Raw genomic sequence first — 25,344 nt, forward strand, 5'->3', positions numbered from 1 at the left:
AGTGAACGTGCGACACCATAAACAGTGCAAGTTCGAGTAAGGCTGAGTCAGTAACCACCACAAGGGTCATTGCAAAAGGAAGAAGGGAAGAGTTTCAAAATACTGAGATTTTTAAAAGCCATTTAATCAACAGTCTGACAGCAGGTTTACCTAGAGTTCTTTAATGCCATAAAGATCAATGCAAAGAACACGCAGTGCTGTTAGTATATCGAAGGCTTCTGGTGCCAGTTTGTTTGCAGCATGCTAAAAACCTTAAACTACATATCTTAGACGAAGTATGTCACCACTAACATTTATGCCAGTTAAAGTGTTGTGCAGCATTCAAGCATGTCTTATTTTGGAGGGCGTGTAGGTTTTGTCTATTACTTCATCCTGCAAGAACATATGAAGACAGCGTTCGTTCTGCGCCAAGGGGTGGCCTGCAACTCTAGAATTTGAGAATAAAAAAAATTAGACTTCAAGTTTTAAAAATCACTCTCCCACCCCGAACTTTCAGGAAGATTTCCGATTTAGACTTGCTTTTAAATACCCCACAACAACAAAAATCAAACTCTCCCCTATCTTAAGTGGCATTTAAACAACTCCACCAACGGCTAATGGGCTACCACCCACCCACCAGTTACCAGAATTAGCATCCTATCAGCATGACTGCTTTCAGAGAGATCATACTGCAAACAAGTCATTATTCCTGACAAAGGTTAAGGGGGGCAGGTCTGTGGTAGGACTCTAACGTACCCTCCCCCACCCTCAAGGAGAATAGAGCAAATGACATTATTAGCCATTTGAAATTTTGAGCACATCCTATATGCAAAGACTCAGCAGCAAACCTACTTTCCCAAGAAACAGCTGCCAAGTTAAAGATAGTCTTAGAAGGTATCCAAAAATCTGGGGCTGTATTCAACTGTGCAACTAATCTTTTTCTTTCACATCTCCTCCCCCTCCCATTCAGCTGCGTGCAACTCAGCCTGCAGTATTCAGTAGGTCCACCTGACTTCAGAGAGGGAAAGATTGCTTACAAAAGCTGCCACTTCCCTCCTGCAGCCACTGGATGCCATCTGAGATGTTGAGAGCTCATGGATGATAGAAGCCAGCTATGAAAAAGATCACTGGCCCACCTTGCCTAGCACTGTTAATTGCTTTCAGACTCTGCGCTGTCAAGTCAGACAACCCTTCCCAAGTCCTGCTACCTAAATTCACTTCACTAGAGACAGGACGCATTCCCACAGCAGTTTATTCCATTTCCCCAACGTTCTCCCTTCTAATTTCCATGTTATATTGGAGCTTTCCACAAGATAAAAGCCACATCCAAAAAGGTATGTCAAGTTTAGTGCCAATTCCTGTGTCATTTGCAAACAAGTTTTCCCCCCTGGAAGCAATCTGTTTGCAAATAACATGAAAACCTCAGCAATATTTCACTGTATTTCTGGAAGTGGCTTTGACATTCTGTGAAAGCTCAAATATAATGTGGAAATTAACAGTTAGGGAAACGTCAGGAAAACAATCAACAGCCGTGTGACTGCAGCCATTGTCTAATCCAATGTCCTAAGCACAAATTTCATGCCATTGAACTGCAATTATGAAGCTACTGGGACAAGTACTAAAATGACAATGAGAAGCATTCTCATATTCCTATTTTATATGCAAATAAAGTCCATGCACAATTAAAGGTGACCATCATGTCCAAATAAGTTATTACCAAATGATCTGGACTTTCAGAACTGTGTGTTTGATTTGATAACGTTTATCTTCTCCTTTGATTTATTAGAGGGAGGATGACCAGGATTGGTTCCAAGAAGCAAAATGGGATGGGGAACTATGGAACCAATCCTGGTCATCCTCCCTCTAATAAATCAAAGGAGAACTGGGAAGTAGGCCCAGCCATCTTCCAGCAAAATTAAACAGTTCATATCCAGATGCCTTAAAATAAGCAAGTTTCAGAAAGCAGGATGGAGAAGCATTCCCAACTACCTGTTATATAGCCTATAGGCAACTGCCAAGGAGGCAAAACTACCATGCAACTCCAGTCACTGTCCCCTCTAACCTAATACGGAAGCCAAGGCTTAACTGTTCCAGTAAGCAAATCTGAAGAGACGGCCACCCTAGCCAAGGCTATGTGTAAAAACCATTTTGCCACATTACGAGCATCAGCTTCTCAGGCTGCGTAGTCAGATTGTAACCTAACTGTTCCAGCTGATGAATCGCAGCCCCTCCCCACCTCCCCCCAGCCTTATTTGTATGATTCTATCTTTACATGCTGCAATTTTAGCAATTTGCATAAATTAAGCAAAACTGAAACAAAACCCAGGTCACGACAAATACTTCAATCATTGCAGCAAATGTTAAAGCATTTGTACACTGTTCAGCTTGGATGCTGATAGCGCTTAGATGCTAGTTCAACCCTGAAAGTAGTTCAGGAGCATTTAAAAAGGTGAACTGAGCTTTGCGTGGTATGAGAGCAACTGCACTGCTAAACCCACCGGAGCCAGTGACAGATGTAAGCTTGTATAATGTGGCTGCCTTTACACAACTGACATTTCTACTCAACTCAAGAAATAGAATAGTGCACTTACTTGTTTATGAATTGTTCAAGCCCTTGCTTCCTTTCCTCTATAAAAGAGTCATCAAATATCCCATCGTCTCCTCTAAAAGGCAATTGGCGGAAAAAAGCTTTTCCAGGCAAGGGAGGCACTACAACCTGAAAGACAGTTGTGATCTAAATTACTAACACACAGAAAAACCAGACTGCTTATTTTATGTAGAGAGCATCTAGCTTTTAATACAGTGCCTAGAAAATTTGTTTTAGGAGTACATGGGCTGTACCTTTCCCTTAGACATGGCACTCAAGATGGATGGCTGATTTAATATGGGATGCACAGAAGTGCCAAGCTTAAACACAGCTGCAAGGATTCAGAATGGCCTGTGCTCGGGTCACAGTAAATTCCAGAACTGAGTTGGCAATCCTTACTACCACCACTGACACCACATTACTTAACAGCCCAGTGTAACCCTTTTCAGTGCCACAACACCTTTGTATCCAATAAAATGTTTTGCCTTACCTTACTCTCTCTTTCTAGTTCACTTCGAAGCCATTCAAAGTCACTGTATCTTCGCCTGACACAAGACTCCTTCAATTTGAAAATAGGAAGGTTTGTCTAAAGAAAAGGAAAGGGGGGAAAATGTCCCATCACTGTTCATCAACAATAGAGTACCCAGGCTTGATTATATTGAGACTGTCTACCTTCCTAACACTGCATTCAGGATGTATTGCTCATACGATACACACCCAAGTGCCAAACTTAACATCGCTGTGAGGGCCAAGTATAGATTTTTTACTATTTTAGCTCTAATTGTTGTCCACAAAAGGTAAGCCTCTGTCCTACCCCTTCTGGATGATAAGTACTTATCTCCAGGCTGATGCTGGCATTGCAGCACTGCCTAGCCTAATCATTAAAAAGTTCATACTAGCAACTAATCACAGCCTCACTCTAGAACATATTCTGAACACTTTTCTGCACAAAGTTTCATTTCATTTCAGGGAGCCTGTAGACTTCACTCTTGAAGCACCCATCATTCCCTCTGTCCACTTCTTGGTTAGGTCATCCAGCATGACTAAGGAAGCTTGCTCCAAACTGGGCCCAAATCCAGAATTTATAGCTTGTTGGATTCTAGACTGATGTCCTCTTTGATGTACAGAGCAACACTGTCAATCTGCCTTTTCCTACACTTTATTATTATTATTTAAAACTTACATCCTGTACTTGGTTGGAAAGCCCTAGGACAAGTTACAACAAATGCATACATAACACAATAGCAAAAGCTTCGCAGTACACAGGCATCTGTTACTGTTTTTAAAAGCCAATCTGAGAAAACAGGTCTTCAGGCAGCACCAAAACGTGTATGATGTTGGCACCAGCCTACCCTCCAGCCAGGGAGATATTGTTAAGAAAACCTTCAGGTGGACAACTGATCCCTCATTTTCCCTTTAGGCTGGGCTCTCCGCCCCCAGCAGATCTCATTTCATGGGCTAGATGTTAGAAGAGAGGTGTTCCTGAAGTAAACTGGGCCCCAAGCCATTTGGGCATTATTTAACAAAAGTTGTACCCTAAAAATTAAAAAGAAATCTAAACAGAACTAGTCCAAACATGTCCACAATGCAACCTTGAATCTGGTTCAGTGGTAGATTAGCAACCACTGAAATTCATTAAGAGTTCCTGTTGTATGGGTCATGGCATAGTTGCACACATTTGCAAGGATGACCACTAGGACAACAGGACTTCCCCTTCCTGCCCCCCCCCCCGCACCATCCCCAAATCTGCTGTGGAGGGGTGGGGTGGGGGAACCCAGGACGAAGAGGAGAGAACATCCCATTATGCAAGGAGAACGCTTGCCTTAGCACTATGTTGAATACAACCCATGTGCTCTTGGTATTAAACCTTCTATTCCCCCCACCCCTACCCCAAAACTGGCTCAGGAGGTCAGGAGAACCCTTGGAAGAGTGGGGGGGGGGAGAAGGGAGACTGCTCAGTACGGCAATCCAAAATGCTTGCCCTGACTAAACGATCACCTTAGTGTGATGCTGAAATCCTCCCACTGTGCTCCATCATGTACAGCAACATCTGTATGTACATGGTGTGAAACCCAACCCAAGCGGAATTAGGAAGGCACTTGCATTTTCCCAGGTAAGCACAACACTGTTCATTGTATTAATGTCTTAAGGTATATTTTTTCTCTTAACGAGTTCCTTTATGCTAAAAAGTCATGCTTGCATTGAAAGACGCTGGCTTTTGTAAAGGCATTTTTGTCCCAGGCAGGGAACACCACTATACAGTTTCCTGAGAGCTCAGGAGTAAAGATTCCCAGAATAAAAACAGTGGATTATTGCTCTCTGATTTCACCTTTTGGCTTCTTAGCAGAGTTCCAAATTAAGTCATTGTAAGTGTGTAAGGCCTGTAGAGTTTTAGTGTTTTCTGCAGGTGAGATTTTCACCTTTAACATTCCATTTGCTCAAGTTACTTAATCCTTCTTGTTAACTGCTCTTTTATTCAGTAAGTTAAGATAAAGCAGTGAAAGGAGTGCCTCGGAAATTCTTATTTCTTGGTACAGGAGCCTATAAAAGTTAATCTCCAAGCAATATATAAGGCTTAGAAGTACAGTGTTAGGTAAAATGAGCTGGCCCAATATAGGTACCCCTCCATTTTTCTTCCTTTGAACTTCTGACACAATCATGATTTAGACTCCCAACACATTTAGCTGTTTCACTCTTGCCAAATCGTTTCCTGTTAAGATATAAGCTACCTCAAGACAGCTGCTTAGAGAACTGCAAAGGAGCGTGAGACTTTCTGCCACACTGGTTAATACTTCAGTTACATGCTTCTAGTACGTAGTCTGCAGCAGTGAATTTATCCCGGATTCATCCTAACCACTGTGCTTTTTTCTTTTTTTTCTTTGCTTTTTTTTGCAATCACCTTAAAACCGAGTACAGTGGTACCTCGGGTTAAGAACTTAATTCGTTCTGGAGATCCGTTCTTAACCTGAAACTGTTCTTAACCTGAGGTACCACTTTAACTAATGGGGCCTCCCACTGCCGCCACAGCACGATTTCTGTTCTCATCCTGAAGCAAAGTTCTTAACCCGAGGTACTATTTCTGGGTTAGCGGAGTCTGTAACCTGAAGTGTATGTAACCCAAGGTACCACTGTAAATCTATAACGCACCTGCAAGAAAAGACTCCCTGAAGAGTCTCTGGACAAAGCCATCGTGTAACTTACACCAATTCTGATGCCACCTTCATAGTAGCCAGCCTTCCTACAACTCAGTTGCCAACAGGGAGGTGTGGGTGCTTCTAAAAGCAACCAGGTGCTCCAATAAACTTTCTATAATTAGCTATCAGGCAGAAGTGTATGGTGGAAAACAAGCATATCTGAGACTCTCTTGCATGTGCCACCTACACATTATGAAGGAGTTTAGGAGAAGTTGCAATGCTCTTCTACTGCCTCCTGCTGGCAGATTCTCTCTGGTTAACATTATTTGGATACCTGGTGAACCTTTCTTAAGTCTGCTAAAGAGATGTGACTGTTGTTTAAAAGGTTTAAATTTAAGAGGAAGCCAAAGCATTTTTGCAAGCCACTCATCCGTCTTGACTAACAGGTGGGGCGAGATCTTTCAACAAATAAATAAAAAATGTGCTTCTGTGTGGGCCATCACATACTCGCCCCCCAAGGAGAATTTCCATCCAGAAAACCCAGTCCACCCCCCACCCTGATCTTCATTTATACACCTTTACTTGTATCAGTTATGCATGTTGGAAAAATACCACCACCACTGACCAGGATCATCACTTCCCAACATGTTTAAGTGGCAAGATTCCTTTTTCAAATACTATGCAAAGATGTTACAATATATAAAACCAGATTCAAAACTGACCTTCCTTTTAAGTGCATGGCAAGCACTGGAGGACGGAGTGAAATTATCTAGATGAGTCGAGAGTTCTCTTATGCTACTCTCTTCATGAGTCAACAACCCTTAACACACCATCAATAGTAGTTCCATTTTAAAAATGGAAGGTATAGTAATCAGTTCCTCCCAAACCTGAGTTTTTTCCATCTTGCATGACATACCACAAGATGCATGCAAGTGGGAAAGTCAAAATGATGTACAGCAACAAGAAGTCCTTTAATAGGTTCTGAGATACGAAACCGAAGGGAGGTTCTAAAAAAGGCCCTCTTTCTAAAAGATAACTAGAATAAGTGCTAACTGATTGTAGCCTACGCAAACACAGCACTAGAAAGATCAAGTACTCATAGATTGGGCTTTGATACAAGATGCCATTCTGAATTATTAGAAGCGAAAGGGTATTCATCACGAATGTGTGATATTTCCACTGACTGATCAGCAACGCTACCAGATACTTATGATAGAAAAATAACCTTGAATCACTTTGCCAAATGTGTGTTGCCAAACCCATGATTACGGGGATAGAAGAGATGTTTGTAAGAGAATTGGTAGAATTCTCAGAATTAGTGCTGCCCGGTCTTAACCTCTAAGCAGAGTTTCTCAACTTGTGGGTCCCCAGATGTTGTTGGACTACAACTCCAATCATCCCTGAGCTCTGGCCTTGCTAGCTAGGGGTGATGGGAGTTGTAGTTCAACAACATCTGGGGACCCAAGGTTGAGAAAGGCTGCTAGAGGCATTACAAAAAGGAAGTTCAAACTGCCCACAGCAGTACTCCAGAGCAAACCCCAAACATCCGTACTAGAGGGCAACTTGCAGAGCTTCCGTAAACTTCTGTAAACCACTGGGTACCGATTCTGTCAGCTATTCAACAAATTTGTACATTTTTTATTTATGTGGATGCAGCCCTTGGAGGGTGTTCATGTCGCCTATCAAACCAATATTTAGGATTGGGTAAAAATATGTCTAAAATGTACAGTTTGTTGTTGGAGTGGCATACAAAGGATGAACAAGTTAAATCGGTCATGATTGATTGGGCAAGGGATGTGGGACATAATATAATGATGGAGGACTGGGAGAGGCTATGGAGGAAAGGGGTTAAGTTCACTGCATGTACGATGTTAAAGGAAAACATTATGAAGATGATGTATAGATGGTACTTGACCCCTGTAAAATTAGCAAAGATTTATCACAAAAGTGATAATCTTTGTTGGAAATGTAAAGAAAAAGAAGGTACTTTTTTCCATATGTGGTGGACTTGTCCCAAGGTGAAAGACTTCTGGGAGAAGATTTATAATGAACTGAAAAAAATGTTGAAATATACATTTATTAAGAAACCGGAGGCCTTTCTCCTTGGAATAACAGGTGTAGAATTGCCCAAGAAAGATGTTAAATTATTTTTGTATGCCACAACGGCCGCTCGAATATTACTTGCTAAAAATTGGAAAACACAAAAACTACCAACAGTGGAAGATTGGCAGATGAAGATGATGGACTTTTCGGAGCTAGCTGACCTGACTGGAAGAATCCGTGACCAGAAAGAAGAGGAGCTTCAAGAGGACTGGAGGAAATTCAAGGACTATTTGAACAAATATTGTAATATAAAAAATTAGAAATTACTTGAAATAAACAAACAGGCCTAGGACAAATTAAGTTATAATTAAATAAATGGGATTCAGAATGTCAAGAAAAGTGAATGACTATATTTGGAAATTGTTTTAGTTTAATAATGATATTGGAAAGCTGTTACTTTTAAATTACAAGGAAACTCAGAAGGGAGGGATTTGAGGAAGTCAATCAAGATGTTTAAAAAGTTGGATTTGTGAAGAATTAAGTTTGTTATTATTGTCTATTTGTTTATTGTTCCCCTTTTCCCCTCTTTTTCTTTTCTTCTTCTTTCTATCTCTCTTCTTCTCTTTTTCCTTTTCTGTTTTTGTGTATTAATCTGCTTTGTGGTTTGTGTTATTATGGTGGAAAAATCTAATAAAAAAATATTTTTTTTAAAAAAAATCGGATTGGGCAGCTATTTGGACATTTGCCACAGTGATAATAAGCCTTAGTCATTAAAAGAGAAATAAGGCTCACACAGGGGGATTTTAAATTATTGACATTAACCACAGTCTAGAACACTGTACATATCAGAATCCCAGAGGGCCACACATATTGTTAACAAGGACTACAGCGTATTTTTGGAGAGAGTATAGTAGCCTTGCAGGCTAAAAGCCTGCTATAACCAAGGGCCTAATGTGACAGACATTCAGTATCATGTTGGTCAAGGTCACAATTGTTCAGAATGGTGCAAAATTACAAGAAACAAGTGTAAGCAGAGCTTCAAAGGTTTCATCAAGTACAGGAAGGCTGAATTTATGCCTTTGCAATTGTCTACTGAAAAGAGATTTCTCTCCTCCCTGTGTCTACCCTCTCCCACGTTTCTTAATTTGAATTATTTCTTACCTGCCCATCATCTTAAGTGATCCCAGAGTGGAGTACATCAAAGCAATTTAAAATCCAACAATGGCAACCATCAGCACAATGTCACCATAAAGCAAAGAGCAGATAAACAATGGCAAATGGCAGCTAATACCGTATTTCAAAATTCAGGCTATGGGAGAAATCTGCAGCAGGAACAATACCAGAAATCAAACAGCAGTGGCACATTTAGGAGGCTAAAAGTCTTAAGCACTCACAGTGTGAGTGGCCTGACACTCAAATCCTAGTAGATAACTAGGGATAGATCAACTCAATGAAGTGTGGGGCACCAACAGAATGTTCTGCCAGCTGTCAAGGGCAATCCAGCCTCTTATGTAGGTTGTATCTGCAAAGAGATTCCTTACTGCAAGTCAGCAATCAGATGAAGATATGTGAAGGTGTATCTAACATGGGTTCTTTAAAGCTTTTGAGAAGCTATCTGCTCTAACAGACAGCTAATTGAATTATTGCAAATATTACATTTTGTATACACCCGGAAACCAACAACCCACTGGGCTACTTCATTCTATATCACTGAAATTTCCTTACTGCATCAAGGGTTTCCTTACTGCAAACTATGGTCTGTAGACCATCAGTGGTCTGTGAGTTTCGTTCAAGTTGTCTGTGGTGCATCTGTAAAAATACAATGAAAAACTATGCAGCATCTAGCACAGTACAGTACAGTTGCTTCAATAGGCCGAAAAGCATTAAGCGGTCCTCTAGGACCCTCTGCAATTTTTCAAGTGGTCCTTGGGGAAAAGTTTGGAAATTACTGCTCTAATAAAAAGGTCACCATGGCAGCTGGCACAACAGAAGCAGCAAATAAAATTCTCAAGCAATAGCCTCTGAGAATCCAGGAGGCACAAACTGCATTCCCTTTAAAATGCAGGTCAACAGTTTAGGAGTGAAATCTCTTCTCAAAAGACAGTGCAACCACTTTTGTCCATCAAAAGAAACTCCTTCATACATGGGTTGTTTTTGCTTATTTCCCCTCCATGCAACCCATCATAGGCCTCAGGTGGTCGGTCATTCAAGGACTACCATCATACTTGATTAAGATGGAAAGGAGTAACAGCTGGGCATCATTAAGATACCAATGATAATCCACTCAAAATACACATTTCATAAATCCTTCACCAGAAGTGTAATGTGAAAGTTAAGGAATGAGAGACTGAATGGAACTTTTACAGAATGATGCATGAAGGCTCCCAGGAATCTGCGGGTGAAGTATGAGCAGAACTACTGCAAAGCAATGTTCCCCACTCAGAACCCCAGTTGGATCAGGGGGCTACCAGGGCCAATGGTACCAAACATGGCTAAGCAATCTGGGAAAACAAAAATTATTACATTCCTCCCCCGACGTCTCTCCTGGGGTAAGCTGCATGAAAGTTGCAAAAGAATCAGAACAAGCATCTTGTCCACAACCTTGAGTGTCAGTAATTGGCACTTATCCAATAAAAACCAATTAGAAGAGAATCTTAACACCTCTTCTGTACTGACTTCAGTGTCAGAACAGATACAAACTTTTTTGTCTGCAAAACTGTCTGTGACCTGCTAGACACACGTAATGATAGCTGCATATGGAGAAATCTTCAAAAGCTTTAGTGGCCCTGCAGATGTTGAAATGTCACCCCTCAGCTCCAGGCACCGTAGCTCAACCAACCCACCGCTGATGTAGAAGCACTTAAAAGCTGCAAATCTACTCCTAAGAAATCCCCTTCCCAATATAAGCCCTCCAATTTGCATCAATAGTCAGCTATTGAGCATGCTAGCTCCAGCCATGGCCAAAGGCTAGCCACCTACGATATTCTGGGGGAAGGAGGAGGAGGAAGAGAGAAAACCACCAGAAGCATAAGACCACTCAAGCTTTACTAACCAATGACAGGAAAAAAGGAGCTTCCAAGACTCACAACAAGCACACGCTTGCCAAACAGCTGAGTCATCAAGAAGGGGATGGTCCCTTTGCACTTCTGTTTTGCTAGATCCATCACTACAGTTGCTCAATTCTGAAGCGGACTCCAGCCTCCAGGGACAGTTCCACTTAATGCTGTCAACAAATGGGCTGAACTGCTTCTCTGTGCAGACTTTCTTCACCTCACGTCATATCACAACAACTCTGTAATAACACACCTGCTGTGTACTGTTTTTAACAGTAGGGGTGACATTCAGACCTGCTTGCAAGAAATCTCACAATTCTGAGAAAAGGAAGGTGTGTGATGTGTGGCATCCTGCTGATGGACTCTGGACCACTGATCTCCAACAGAATATTTTTAATCAGCTAAGTGGCCTTACCCATGTAGGAGCAGCTGTCAGCCCACCCAACAAGCCACCAGTTATATTATCCTCTAACACAGGTCAAGGAGACTTCATAGCCTAATGGTCATTTAAGCATTTGTCTAGAACAGATCCACGTTTTCAAACTTTTATTCACATTGAATTATTGACCCATGTTAGAGAACAGATTCTGGAATGGAGGTCCCAAGCAAAAATCATTAACAGATTCTGTAGGAATTGGTGACTATTAGCTGGTAGTTAGGGCTTCAAAGCACCTTGCAAAGGTCTTTGCAGGGGCTGCCAAATAACTTATCAGTGGTGCCTGCAAACCCCCTTTTGCCTCAGCCACCTAACATGAGGTGTGGGGCAGGTGGGTGTGGCCCATGGACCAGAGGTTCCCCATTGCCAAATAGGAGAGTCATAGGGTTCCGTGTGCTTAGCAGCTGTATGGAATTGTACTTTCTTTATCTCAGAGAAAACCAAGGTCTTTTTACATTAACCGATTAGAAATAATTCCTGGCAACACTAAATGGTCTGGCCTCAACCATGAAAGTCACAATTTTTCTTCATATCTAGAAAATCATTATGAAGTTGCTTCAGTTAATTTACCAGCTGATTGTACATTCTTCCAAGTGTATAATCAGTTTAAGAACAGGTCTAAAGTGTTTTCAGGAAGTCTCTTCTTAAAAGGCCTGAGAATTTTAGTATAAACATTGAAAATACTTAGGGTGGGATTCAACTAATGAGTCATGTCAGCTGTGCAAGGACTTCTGCTTGCACAATGGGGCTTTCCCCTCTCCTTGCAAACTCCCCATTCCACTCCACCCCACCCTGCGACTGGCTGTGGAGTTAAGCGACTCCCCAGAGCAGTGCAGAGGCGAGGGATCATTCTGTCTGACAAGCTCAACTTGCCCGACAGAACGATAATCTCAGCAAAACATCAAATTCCCTCCTTAGTATTTACATAAGTATAGCTTTACATTATTTTCTGTCACCAAAGTGAATTATTCAATATATTACTTTTTGAAATTATCTAATATTTGAGTGTCATAATGTATTGATTGCATTTGTGTTGTGAGCCACACTGGGCCTAGTTAAAATGGAAAAGGAGCATACAAATTGAAATAAAAATAATACATCAGGGACTTCTATCCCATGACTAAGTATACTTCAGACAGAGCAAGCACATGCTCAAGTAAGTGTTGCTTAATATTGTTGCCACCCGCATCTCTCCAGAAAGACTTTCGTTTGGCTCTTCAAAGTTGCTGAAGAGCAGAAAAGGAAGGAAAGAAAAAGCAGAAGGAAATATAGAGGATATAGAACTGTTCAGCTTGGCCCCTCAAATCAGCAGAATTTGCAGGAGCATCATTCCAAGGACAATTTAATTAACCTGATACTCCATTCTTAAAGAGATCATTTGATTCAGGACAACTGAGAGAAAGAAACATGCACCCATATCACCCAGTTTGGAAGAACACAGTAACTGGAAGAGTAAACTGAAAGGAAAATACCTGGTTCTAGGACAGCATATCTGATATCAGACACTTTTGTTCGATTCAGAGATGAACATTTTATCCCACCTTGCAACTCTAAGAAAGATTGTGTAGTTCTATAACATGCCAAGGCAGTAACTCATCAGCAGCACCAAGGTATTTTTCTTCTAATCCCAATTCAGACATATACTTTTCTCCTTTGTAATTATTGATCAGAATGCTTTACAAAAGATGCTGACAAAAATAAAAAATAAAACTATTTGATTTGATTGTTAGTGTTTAAGCTACAATATTTTAAAACTAACCTGAACTTTAAACTCTTTAAAACTCTATGATCCTCTTATGAACAACTACTTTTCTTTAAAGGGAATGAATTGTGAAAAAACTAATTTTGTCAGTCATCATACAAGTACATGACATTGATACTGGTGGACTGGCAAGTCACAAGCTTCACCCACCAAAGCAGCTAAGTGACCTTAAAACTTGCTTGATAATTGGCTTAATTCTTCTATATTCATGATGCAAGCAATTCTAATGCAGTATGACAGGATTCTGAGTTACGTGAAATAAAGCAATTATTCATCATTTTCTAAATAGTAGAAAAAACAGTGCAGCCTTCAAGGTTGTATAAAGGCTCTGAAGTTTAAAATCAACGTTTAAGATTATAGTAACCAGTTTGCATGCACTTTTACATAGGAAATATCTAAGTAGAGGAAAACTCTGATTTAAATCAATGGTGTATTTTGGCCTTTTTTCTTGCAATTTAACTCTCCTTGATCTAAATCAATCCAGCCAGGCTTGTGATGACAGAATGAACCATCTGTTGCTACATTGTTAAAATATCTGACTCTTAGTGCTGTTTAATCTTTGTGGTATAAACCACTTGAAGCAATATTCTATTACAATGATATTTCTGTTGCATCAATCTAGGGTACCTTTGCTTGATGGAAGAAGTGAAAGTAGACAAGTGACTCAATTCCTACTCTAGTTTTTAACTAATCAACTGTATGCTTCATGATTTGAGAGCAACTTTGTTGTTTAGAGTGGCATTTCATATTTCATGCTTGTCACTGTCAATGGGGAATACCTGACCTCTACGGTTTTCACTGTAAACAAAATATTACTCACTCAAAAGGAGCATGTAGTAGAACCATTTTTTATCTGACTACAGTGCAATCTTCTAAGTCCAAGTAGAACTGGAAATACAACAGTAGAGAAACACGGATATATGCTAGAGACCAAATAAATGTGAGTGGTGCAGATCAGATCCTTTTCAGGATTTGATCCTTTTCACAAATTTGAATGGAAGACTGCAATCCTGTGCACTTCTGAATAGACAATATATTGGGAAAGCCTAAATGGCTTTGAGAGACAGAAAAGTTCTAGTCTCAGAGAGGATTGAGACAATTCACAAGAGTTTCTCGTTGTGCCAGGAATGATGCCCGACTCTAAATCTTCTGCTTCCCCACTTCACACAATGGAATGGGAGGAAGGTGCCATCTCACCCTTTGTCTCACAATGCTTCAGTCTAGACCCAATGAAAGCAAGTGTTTTGGATCCACTATTTTAGGAGTACAACACCATAAGAAAGCATGCACTTGCCACAGTACCACAAAACAACGCTACTGATGTGTGCAAAGAATCGCTCTAACTGAAAGCTCACCCCACCCACTACTAATCTGCAGTTACAGTTCTTGTCCATTTCAGATAAGAAGAAATCCTAAAGTGCTGTTTAAGTGGACTTTTATGCCTTCCTCACCTTCAATTTCTTCAGCGCCTGGATTCGTTAATAATGGAAAGCCAAAAAGGGTACAAACAGGATGTGTGTTTAGTTAGAGCATTAAGCCAATTCAATGAAGCTTTTCTTAGGTGGAGTGTTTAAGGCAGCAATTTATTTCTAAAAAAATGTGAACATGAAAGATTAAATCTACGTGCTTTATATTAAAAGTTAATATAGGTTAAGTGGTAAATGCAATATATAACAGCTTTTAAGTATCTAATCTGAGGCTTGCCAAGAAAAAAGGAGCTTCCATTAGAAAGGCTCAATAGTAACTTTTAGTTTAGTCTTAGAAATGCATCTGTCCTTGTCTTTTGTGAAAGCAATGTACTCAAGTTACGTGCAAATTCACGTTGTTTATACCTTCCAAGCTCTCAAATCAAGTGTGCTCTACAAATTAGATTTAGCCTTGGGATTCTGAGACACTTAAAGATCTTCCCATAGTAACAGCACCAACAGCATAAAAGCAATAAAAAAAACCCCTCATTTCCCATTAGTCTGGTGGCTCAGGAGCTGGGGAGAGTAGATTTAGCAGGCAGGCACATCAACCAAAGCTTGTTAGGAATCATCAATCACTGGCTGCTTCACATGTGATGCTGAGCCATAGTTACAGCAGTTTTCTTCAACATGGTGCCCTCCAGATGTTATTGAACTCTAATTCCCATCAGCTCTGGTCAGCATGGCCAGCACTGAGGGATGATGGGTGTTGTGGTCCACAACATTCATGATGATGAAAGCCAAGATGAGCCTAGACCGGCATGGCCAAACTTGGCCCTCCAGATGTTTTGGAACTACAACTCCCATCATCCCTAGCTAACAGGACTAGTGGTCAGGGAATTTTGACTACAATTTGGGAATTGTAGTCCCAAAACATCTGGAGGGCCACGTTTGGCCATGCCTGGCTTAGACAAACCTCACATGTATGTTCACCACCCCACCCCCAGCAATGATCACAGGTTCAGAAGCTTTCACTTCTGTTTTATATGAAACGCATCTTGCCATTTCATCTGGACCCAAACTGTGGTTACTCTTACCTATGGTCTCTTTGAGCAAACCACCTTTAACTCATGGATTAGGAAGCTGACTTGTTTCAGTAAGCTATAGTTAAGATTAACCAGTCTGGAGTAATCTAAAACTGAAGTGAAAACTTCCAGTTTCCTTGAAGCTGCATCTAAGAACATTTCACCAGTGTTTAGTGTGTTGTGTGTGAACCGGTGGGTTTTTTTAATAGTAATAATAATAACAATAACAACAATCTTTTATCTCAGTTTCTAATTTCCTTCAACACTTCCTCTGGGCCCTTTCGCCTCAGAATAAGGAGATCCTCCCCCCCCCCCCGCATCCCAAATTTCTGTCTCTCGGCCACCTTTGCTCAGCATGCAGGGAGTTGCTGGTGTTGGCCCTGGTCTAACCATAAGGAAATGACCTGACTAGAAGACAGGATAGGCAGGTGAGGTACTGGGCTGGCTGAGGTACTGAAGGCACACCTGAACATGGCTCAAGGCAGTGGTTGAGAAACAGTGAAATAGTGTTTGCCTTGGGCGATACCACATTTCTCCCACATTATAGGACTGTGAAAATGAAATGGGATAACCCTCTTCACAACAGGCTCTTAACCTTGAAGAGAAAAGGCAAGATACAAACGTAATGAAGCAGGCTAAATGCAAGGAAGTCACTGAAACTAAGTCCAGGTGAAACCAATTCATTTGCAAGGCAAACTGTAGTCCTCCAAGCATTTCATGGTCCCCACGAATCAAAACTTTGCTGTTTTAGGAACCACTATTGGGCCAGGGTGTTCTTAGTAGTCATCATGGACGTAACCAGGATTTTTGTTCGGAGGGGCAGGACTTGGTAGGGGGGAACAGGACTTTTGTTAGGGGGGCAGAACCAACGTGATTAGTCAGTTAGTTAAGTATTTCTACTGTTTTACTTGATGTGGGGGCTGCTGCCCCCCTGGGCTACGCCCACGGTAGTCATGGCATGGCAATGAAAATAAATCAATAAACAAACAGCAAGGAATTCTTTTTGCTATCACCATCTGCTGAAGGGGGTGCAGTCTTATATTTTGATCTGACAATTTGGTCATTCTAAATCTTCACTCTAAATCTTCACTCCGCAGCTTTCAAGGCAGCTCTAGCAACTGGTACACAACATCAACAAGTCTTGTGATGGGGTAGTACTAGAAGGGCATATTGTAGAGGTGCACTGAGGTTGGCACTGCCAGGCACAATTCACTAGTGTGAATGCCAGTTAGTATCCAAAGTAGGCAATATCCACCAACTAGTTCCTCCACAGGTCATACATCAGCATTTTCTGAAGGCATGGGTTATACCTTGCTATCTAAGAGCCTACACTACATCAGCAAGCATAGTTCGTCAACTGGAACAGTTAAAAACATTGAGCCTTTCAGCTGGAACAGGATACAAGTTCAAGTGACATGCAGGACTGCACAGACAACCAAGTGCCAAAGAAGCAATCTAACAGATTAAAAGGAAGACATGACTGTATTCGGTAAAACTTTCCCACACTGGCACATCCTCAAGCAAAAGTTCTTCCTCAATTCACTAAGCTACCTTATTCCTAATTACTGTACTGGTCTATGATCTAGTACCCTCTAAACTAACTGGCGGCAGCAGCTCTCTCAAGATCTTAGGAAGAGGTCTTCCCAGCCCTACTACATCAAGATTTTTTCAACTGGCAATGGAAGGGATTGAATTCAGGACCTTTGGAATGTGAAGCAATGTGCCATGGCTCCCTCTCTTTGAGCTATCTAACCTACACAACCTAAGCACATACATTCTTTCTCCTGTCCCACTTATGTACACAACCAGTTAAGATAACATTAGGCCATCTATTACCCTAGACCTTACTTACTTTCAGCAATCCATAAACATATTGGCCAATGGCTCTAGTTTGCATTATCACCCTCAGCTTTGCTAGAAATGCACAACCTGGTCCAGAGTAAATAGAAGCAACAAGAAATTTGTTACTTGTTTCAGATCAAACCTACTTTTATAACATTTCTCATAAAAGGAAGAACAAATTGATAAACAAATGACGGTGGAAAACACCTTTAGACAAAGTGTCATTCTTAATAAATTCAAGAACTGTACATTCAAGGAGATGTAACGTAAAATTATTACTTCCTCAACCCTTGCATGACAGTTCTTCCATTACCTGAAAAGTGGGAGAGGGAAAGAGGAAACAAAGATAAATCCTTATTTTCTCCTGCCAGGTTGTCTAAAACCCACAAGAGACAAGTGGAGGGCCCTGATCCACTACAGTGGTACCTCAGGTTAAGAACTTAATTCGTTCTGGAGGTCCATTCTTAACCTGAAACTGTTCTTAACCTGAGGTACCACTTCAGCTAATGGGGCCTCCCGCTGCCACTGCCTGATTTCTGTTCTCATACTGAAGCAAAGTTCTTAACCCGAAGTACTATTTCTGAGTTAGCGGAGTCTGTAACCTGAGGTACCACTATACTGCAGTTATAGAGGACCTTAAAGCCTTCCCCAAAGAATGAGATGGCACTATCTTAACTGTCAACTGCACAGCCTTGAGATTATCTTTTTGTTATCATGTAGACACAGTTAACACTATGAATTCGAGGTATTCCACCAGAGAATAAATTCCCTGGTTAGCCTTTAAGTTATAGGAATGCAGAGAATGTTATTATCACATGAGGGTGAGAATCAGAGAACAATGTATTTCCTTAATGTATAAGGCTGCTGTAGGCTTCCTTTTGGAGTTAAAGGCAGGGTACAAATACAGTAATATGAAAAGTGGACCAAAAGAATTACCATAATTGTTCAGAGGCAGTGACTACCAGTTGCTAAACATTATGTAGGGAAGCATCACAATTTAAAGCTTTTGAAGGATGTATCACTGGAGGCCCTTCTCACAGCAGTTTTTTTTTGTTCTCACATATCAGTAGGTACCCATAAGAGTATTGTGAATAACCAAAGTACAGCCATATCATGGAGGCCACACAAACAATGAGTATGGGAAGCCAGCTACACAGACTACTTAGCATAACTCTGGTGTGTGATGAGAGACATGGGGCCAGTATGGAACAGCACCAAAGTGAAGCACACTGCATTTCTGGACTGCAGAGATAAGGAACACTGAAACACACACACAGTTCCAATTACAAGCATCTGAAGGAAGCCAAATTGGGATCTACATGTGCATTCAAGAACCTTGGCATGCGCAGGCTCTGCATCAGACCTTTCATTCTGTATGAATATGGTGCTAACGGCATTCGTATAGGAATCAACACTAGAAGATACTAAGAAAATGAACAGCTTAAAATATCTCTCCCCCCCACACACATACACACCCCTCCCCCACCTTCAACTGCACAGGATGTCACTGTCAACCTCAGCTCAGCTTGCCAGATCAGAGTGCTAACGACATATTGGTTATGTATATGGAACTGCAGCATCTTCTCTGAAGGTGTGCCAGGGAATCAGTGAGCTCTCCAGTGAGGAAATGCCCCTAACCTTCCATTGTGTGTGGGTGGGGGGAATGGGAAAGAAAGAGAGTGTGAGGGTGGGGGGTAAAAATAAGCCCTTCAGTTTGGCTCAGGCACTTCTAAGCTACACCCACCCAGCCAGCCAGGCAAGGCACGTATTTGAAGGAGTGAAGAGGCCTTACTGTTGGAAGTTGCACAGGCAGGGCACCTCCACCCTCGCTCCCCATAGCAGATAAGCCCGAGACTCCAGCAGGGCCCGCCCCCCATAATTCCCCATCTTTCCGCCGACCACCCCCGCCCCCGCCGTCCACTCCTCGCTGGGATCCCTCACCTTGACCCTCACGTCGTAGGTGGTGAAGCGGCCTCTGCCCACCCCCACCGTCTGAGGGTTGGAGACGTCGATCTCGAGGAAATTGCTCGGCGGCCCGTAGGCGTCGTTGAGGTTCTGCGGCTTCGTGATCAGGCGCCTGGTGTCCGCGATGGTCTCAGCCATTTCCCCCACCCGCGCGCGCCCGCTCTCAGCAAGAGGACCCGGGAGGCAAAGGACCGCGGAGGAAGCACCGGGGAGGGGAGAGGGGGAGCGCCGACGAGGGCAGGCAGGTGGGCGGGCGGGCTGGGAGGTCGCTCGGGCGTCACGGCGCAGCAGCCCCACCCCAACCCCACCTCTCGCCTTCTTATTCACGGGTGACCAGCCGACGTGACGCCCCCGCGACACGCTCCGGCCCAGCCGCCGACCGCACCCGGAGGGGGAGCGAGCCTTCTACGCGCGCAAAGCACCACGGGACTTGTAGTCTTCCTATCCGTGGGAGGCTGCTTTGAGGCGATGCGCAGCGGCGGCCGCGGGAACTACAACTCCCGCAATGTCACGGCGATCCGTTCTAGAAGGGGCAAAGCGCAATTAGCGGAGCTTGGAGAATTTTCTTTGGGGGCCTTCCTGGATTCGAAAGGGGCGTGGCTAAAAAAGCTGGAGTGATCCTGGTCAATACCCCACACAGCTGGGGAAATAAAGGGGCGCAGGCTCCGAATCATAAGAATCCTCAGCGTATTTTCCCTAGTGCGCTTTGGAAAATGGAAATAAACGAGCCGTGTCTCTATGTGTACATATTTGAGCGTCGTTCGTGGGGCGAGGGGAAGCGGAAAGGTTTGCGTGAGATTGCTGACTCTTCAACCAACCGGTGTAGCTGTGCTTTTAAGTGGAGCCAGCCTGGTTGTGTATGAAAATGCTGCAGAGAGTAAAAGCGGCGATTGTCTGCAGAGTGAGGCACGCCCATTGATTCCGGGAGGGTGGATGGTTTAGATGGCTTTCACTCTGCAGGATAGGAAGCCTGCATTCCCCTTCCAGCACCCGCCCTTCCAGACACGACAGAGATAAGAAAGTACATGCTTGGTGCTAGATCTGTCTCTGAAAAGAGCAGGACAGTTTCGCAGCACATGCTTTGTGATGGGGGTCAGCCCTGTCATGAGGCAAAGTGAGGCAGAGACCTCAGACGACCGATGCTGGCGACAAGGCAAAGCAGTAGGTACAGAGTTGGATGTGTCATGCGGCCTATTCTGCACCCCCAAGGCTAGCCTGGTACCCTCAGTTTTGGAGTAGTGTGCGCTCCTGTTACCAATATTAAACTATCAGTCTGGTTGCCTTCTGTATTAGTTGGGAAGGTGCTAATTTGTCCTTGCTTCAGGCAGCAAAATACCCATGACCAGCACTTTCCATTAAAAGCATTCCTGTTAAATGAGTAACAAAGAATAAACTCATAATAGTGACACCCATATCTTTTAGCTTTTAACCTTATCTCTGTGCTGCTTACATTACCTAATTAACACCCATAAGTCACAATGATTATTAACAACTGTTCAATTATTAATTTAATCAATTAATATTATTAATAAACGAGTACAATGTTTAATACCAGAAGATATGAGGGTTGCCAATATGAGATATCATTCTGTATTACAAAGCTAATGTGTAGGTAAATGTCAACCATATGCAGCCACACAGTCCTCTGACTGTCATCTTATCAGTACTAGTATCAGGAACCTTAGAGCAATGAGAAAAAAATATCTGAAAGAGCAGCTATGTATGGGCTGAAACCAACAGATCCATACAGTTGTGTGAATAAGCTCTGGGACTGCTGGAGTACTGTGCACTCTTCCTTGGAAGTCAGTGGGACTACATTTGAGTAAACCTACAGAGAATTAGGCCATTCACCTGTCACATCTTGTGAGTGGTTCAGCCAGCATGTAACCATGCTGCACATCACCACTCCTATGGTTAGAGTTTTTTTATAGTAAGAGATAGTATTTTGAGTTATAAACACGGGATGAAATCCAATGCCCATCTGCCAGTGGAAGGAGCTACTGCTTGTGTGACAAGATTCCCCTTTACTCGCCCCCTCCTGTAGCTCACCATGCGTCCCAAAGCTCCTAAGGGTTGGGGAACCAACCAGAGTAGATCTGGGGGCATGAGGAGCCTCAGAGAGAAAAGAGGAAGGGTATGTTTGCTTGAACAACATTGGATATCACCCATGGCATATTTGTAAGATCAATTCATTCCACCAAAATCACTGGAAAAAGTTATGTTGATTGTACTGTATTAAAACTTGTTGTGCAAAACGGCCCTTGATCACGGCTTTACAAGAAAACAGCTCAGTCACACTCCTCTCAAAGAGTTTAAACACATATTGCAGCTTTTGAGAAAGGAACATTTACTTGAAAAGCTTTCATCAGAATTTTGAGAAACACTGATTCAGAAAAACGTCACTCAATTATGCAATACTGTACTTAGGAAACTAAAAAGACACTTTCCTGAACCCTGAGTTCTCAAGTACACACTTTGAATACATAAATTATGCTTGAAATTGCTAAATAGAAGTCAGGAAAAACAAGATAGATTCATACAGAAACAATGGCTTCAATGATACTCCACTAAAAAAATTTACCGTATTTTTCGCTCTATAACACACACTCGACCATAACACACACGTAGTTTTTAGAGGAGGAAAATCCGTAGGCATGGAGCCTATAAAAACAAATTGTGCAGAGCCACAAATCCAACTCAATGGTGTAACATTGGAAAATGTTGATCACTTCTCCTACCTAGGCAGTTATCTTTCCACAAGGGCCAGCACTGATGCCAAAATCCAGCATCGCCTGAGCTCTGTATGTGCAGCTTTCTCCTGATTGAAGTGCAGAGTGTTTGAGGACTGGGACATTCGCAGGGAAACCAAAATGCTTGTTTACAAAGCTATTGTACTACCAACCTTACTATATGCTTGTGAAACATGGATCACTTATAAACGCCATCTCAAACTCCTTGAAAGATTCCATCAACAGTGTCTCCGAAAAATTTTACACATCACTTGGGAAGACAGGCAAACTAATATCAGTGTACTGGAAGAAGCAAAGATTACCAGTGTTGAAGCAATGATTCTTCAACATCAACTTCGTTGGACTGGTCATGTTGTGCAGATGCCTGATGATCGCCTTCCAAAGCAACTACTCTATTCCAAAATTAAAAATGGAAAGCGAAATGCTGGTGGTCAACAAAAGAGGTTTAAAGACTGTCTTAAGGCAAATCTTTAAAAATGTAGTATAAACACTGACAACTGGGAAACACTGGCCTGCGAACGCTCCAGTTGGAAAACAGCCTTTACCAAAGGTGTCATGGGCTTTGAAGACACTCGAACTCAGGACGCAATGGAGAAACGTGCTAAGAGGATCGAACCTGGGACTTTCTGTGTGCAAGGCAGATGCTCTGCCTCTGGGGTGGGGGGAGGAAGAGTGGATTTGTTGTGTAAGAATGCCAAATCCACTTTAATTGCACAACCTAATTACTGGTATGCAACTGTATTCCACCAGCAAAACAGTGACAGTCTGGAGGCAGCCAATAATATATAAAGTCAACCAGATATCTTCTACCCTCCACGCTGTAGATAGTTATATTTTCAGGTAAAGGCTAGACTGATAGGCCTTTATTGGACATTCAGCAAACAGCCTTTTGTTCAGCATCTAGCAATAGGCTAGGAAATACTTGGAAATAGAGGACTAGTTTGTTTGACAGGATCACATGGCCCATAGCTCTTGGTTCTCATGTTCAGAAACACAGAGGAAAATAAGTAGCAATACTTAAACATATATGTCCTCCAGTTATTCACTGGCCCAGTTGTACACTTCATACCATGCCATCAAGAACAAATTTGACCCGTGTTTGAAATCTGATTGTTCCCTTAACAATATTTCCCTTTATTTCTTTTTCTTTTTTGCATGGTGCTAGGATCAGACACCTGGATTGGGCATGTTTATATCAGTCTCACAGATGCACAATTAAAACCCTGTTGTTTGCAACTGAAAAGAGGTACCTGCACTACCGAGACTGTAAATTAAAGGAAATGCAGACAAGACGGCACTCATATATTCAACATGCTCTTTACTGAAAGAATCTTCAGAACTATATTTAGCACAAACTTGTTTCGTGTGAATTCCCAGATTCTGTGATTGGAGCCATGCCCCAGGGTCGTTTCAACCCCTGAGAAAGAAAGTACAGGATGCAGTCTTTGCTCTTCGTTCAACATACAATATGCAGTTTTGTTGATACTGTGTGAGAAGACGGAAGATGTTCATCGCACACAAATGTACAGTTTTTAGCCTGCTGGATTGCAGATCAAAAGGTTAAAGAGAGGATCTATTAAGAATGAGTAGTGACAATTTAAATAAATCAGATGTTTTTGCCAAAGAGTACGCTGTGATTTTCTCCAATTATTCCTGACATTTCACCCATTCATATCGTGATGAGAGTTAATAGAGCAAAGGAGGGGAGGAGAGAAAGACTCTTGTCTCCTTGTTTATTCATTGTTCTCAAGGAGCTAAGCTGTTTATAAGAGAAGTTATTTGTTATTTAAATCACTTTTACTGAAGTTGTTTATTTCCTTGTTCGAGTTTCTAAAAATATTGCTTCTAACAATTGCAGTGCCTTTTTGAGATGTCTGCTGTTCAATTCATAGCGATGTGCACTGGAATTCTTTGTTAAATGAGCCCAGGTGCTGATGCATTTAACAATATAGAGCGAGCTGAACCCATAAAAGCTCCTAAAAGGACAGCGAAAAGGAAAATTGATTCTAAAAATTCATAAAGAAGTGATTTGGTATCATTATTAAATTACAAATACAAAGCACAACATTTTTAACACTTTGTGTGTCTGACGGCGCAATCCGGCTGCTTTAAAAGAAGATATTTATTTTTTAATGTGTTCAGTCTGACAAAACAAAGTACTTCTTCGCACAGCGCATCATTAATCTATGGAATTTGCTCCCACAGGAGGCAGTGATGGCCCCCAACTTGGATGGCTTTACATTAAGATCATACAAATGCATGGAGGTAAATGCTATTGGTGGCTACTAGCCATGATGGCAAGTTGCTGGGAATCACTGGGGTGCATCAGCACACATTCTGTCTCTGAAAGTGGAGGTAGAACACAGCCATCATGGCCAGTAGCCACCAATAGCCTGTACCTCCATGTGTTTGTGTAATCCTCTTTTAAAGCCATCCAAGTGTGCTGATGTACTCAGATCCTGCTTTCAGACTTCTTACATCTGATGAATTGGATACTACCTCATGAAAGATTATGCTACAGTCAATCTGTTATTTTTTTATGGTGCCACAAACTTCTTTGTATTTTTTCTCTTAACTGAGTGTCTGTCGTGGACTGGCTGGATGCAGAGGAGTAGCTGGAGGCACCAGCAGGGGAACCCCAGGGGAAGAGGGCTCAAAGCCAGGGGACTGGTGTCAGGGGGTCGGGGTCGGGAGGAATGAGTGGTCGGGGGTAAAGAGGAAGCAGACTGGGAACAAGAATCATAGAATCATAGAGTTGGAATAGACCACAAGGGCCATCAAGTCCAATCCCCTGCCAAGCAGGAAACACCATCAGAGCACTCCTGACATATGGCTGTCAAGCCTCTGCTTAAAGACCTCCAAAGAAGGAGACTCTACCACACTCCTTGGCAGCAAATTCCACTGTCGAACAGCTCTTACTGTCAGGAAGTTCTTCCTAATGTTTAGGTGGAATCTTCTTTCTTGTAGTTTGGATCCATTGCTCCGTGTCCGCTTCTCTGGAGCAGCAGAAAACAACCTTTCTCCCTCCTCTATGTGACATCCTTTTCTATATTTGAACATGGCTATCATACCACCCCTTAACCTCCTCTTCTCCAGACTAAACATGCCCAGCTCCCTTAGCCGTTCCTCATAAAGCATTGTTTCCAGGCCTTTGACGATTTTGGTTGCCCTCCTCTGGACACGTTCCAGTTTGTCAGTGTCCTTCTTGAACTGTGGTGTCCAGAACTGGACACAGTACTCTAGGTGAGGAGGTGTTGGAAGCTGAAGAGGTAACAGGGTTTAGGGAGCAGGAAGAGTCTGTG

General features: G+C 42.2%; 1 protein-coding gene and 1 long non-coding RNA gene across 2 annotated transcripts; one reads left to right on the forward strand and one right to left on the reverse strand.

Moving 5' to 3' along the window:
- Positions 1 to 145: 145 nt before the first annotated feature.
- SNX3 (sorting nexin 3) lies at positions 146 to 19,789 on the reverse strand. The gene is made up of 4 exons (XM_083497725.1): positions 19,269 to 19,789; positions 3,057 to 3,152; positions 2,571 to 2,695; positions 146 to 427 (listed from the first exon to the last, which is right to left on the reverse strand). The coding sequence occupies exons 1-4, from the start codon at positions 19,428 to 19,430 to the stop codon at positions 322 to 324; spliced, it is 489 nt and encodes a 162-aa protein (XP_083353851.1). The 5' UTR covers positions 19,431 to 19,789; the 3' UTR covers positions 146 to 321.
- Positions 19,790 to 20,287: 498 nt separating this feature from the next.
- On the forward strand, positions 20,288 to 23,668 carry LOC310704385. Its single transcript, XR_014524754.1, has 2 exons — positions 20,288 to 20,453; positions 23,208 to 23,668. It is a non-coding gene; the product is annotated as an uncharacterized lncRNA (long non-coding RNA).
- Positions 23,669 to 25,344: the final 1,676 nt, after the last annotated feature.

The sequence above is a fragment of the Podarcis liolepis genome (assembly GCF_965112155.1).
Source record: "Podarcis liolepis genome assembly, chromosome: 3".
NCBI lineage: Eukaryota > Metazoa > Chordata > Lepidosauria > Squamata > Lacertidae > Podarcis > Podarcis liolepis.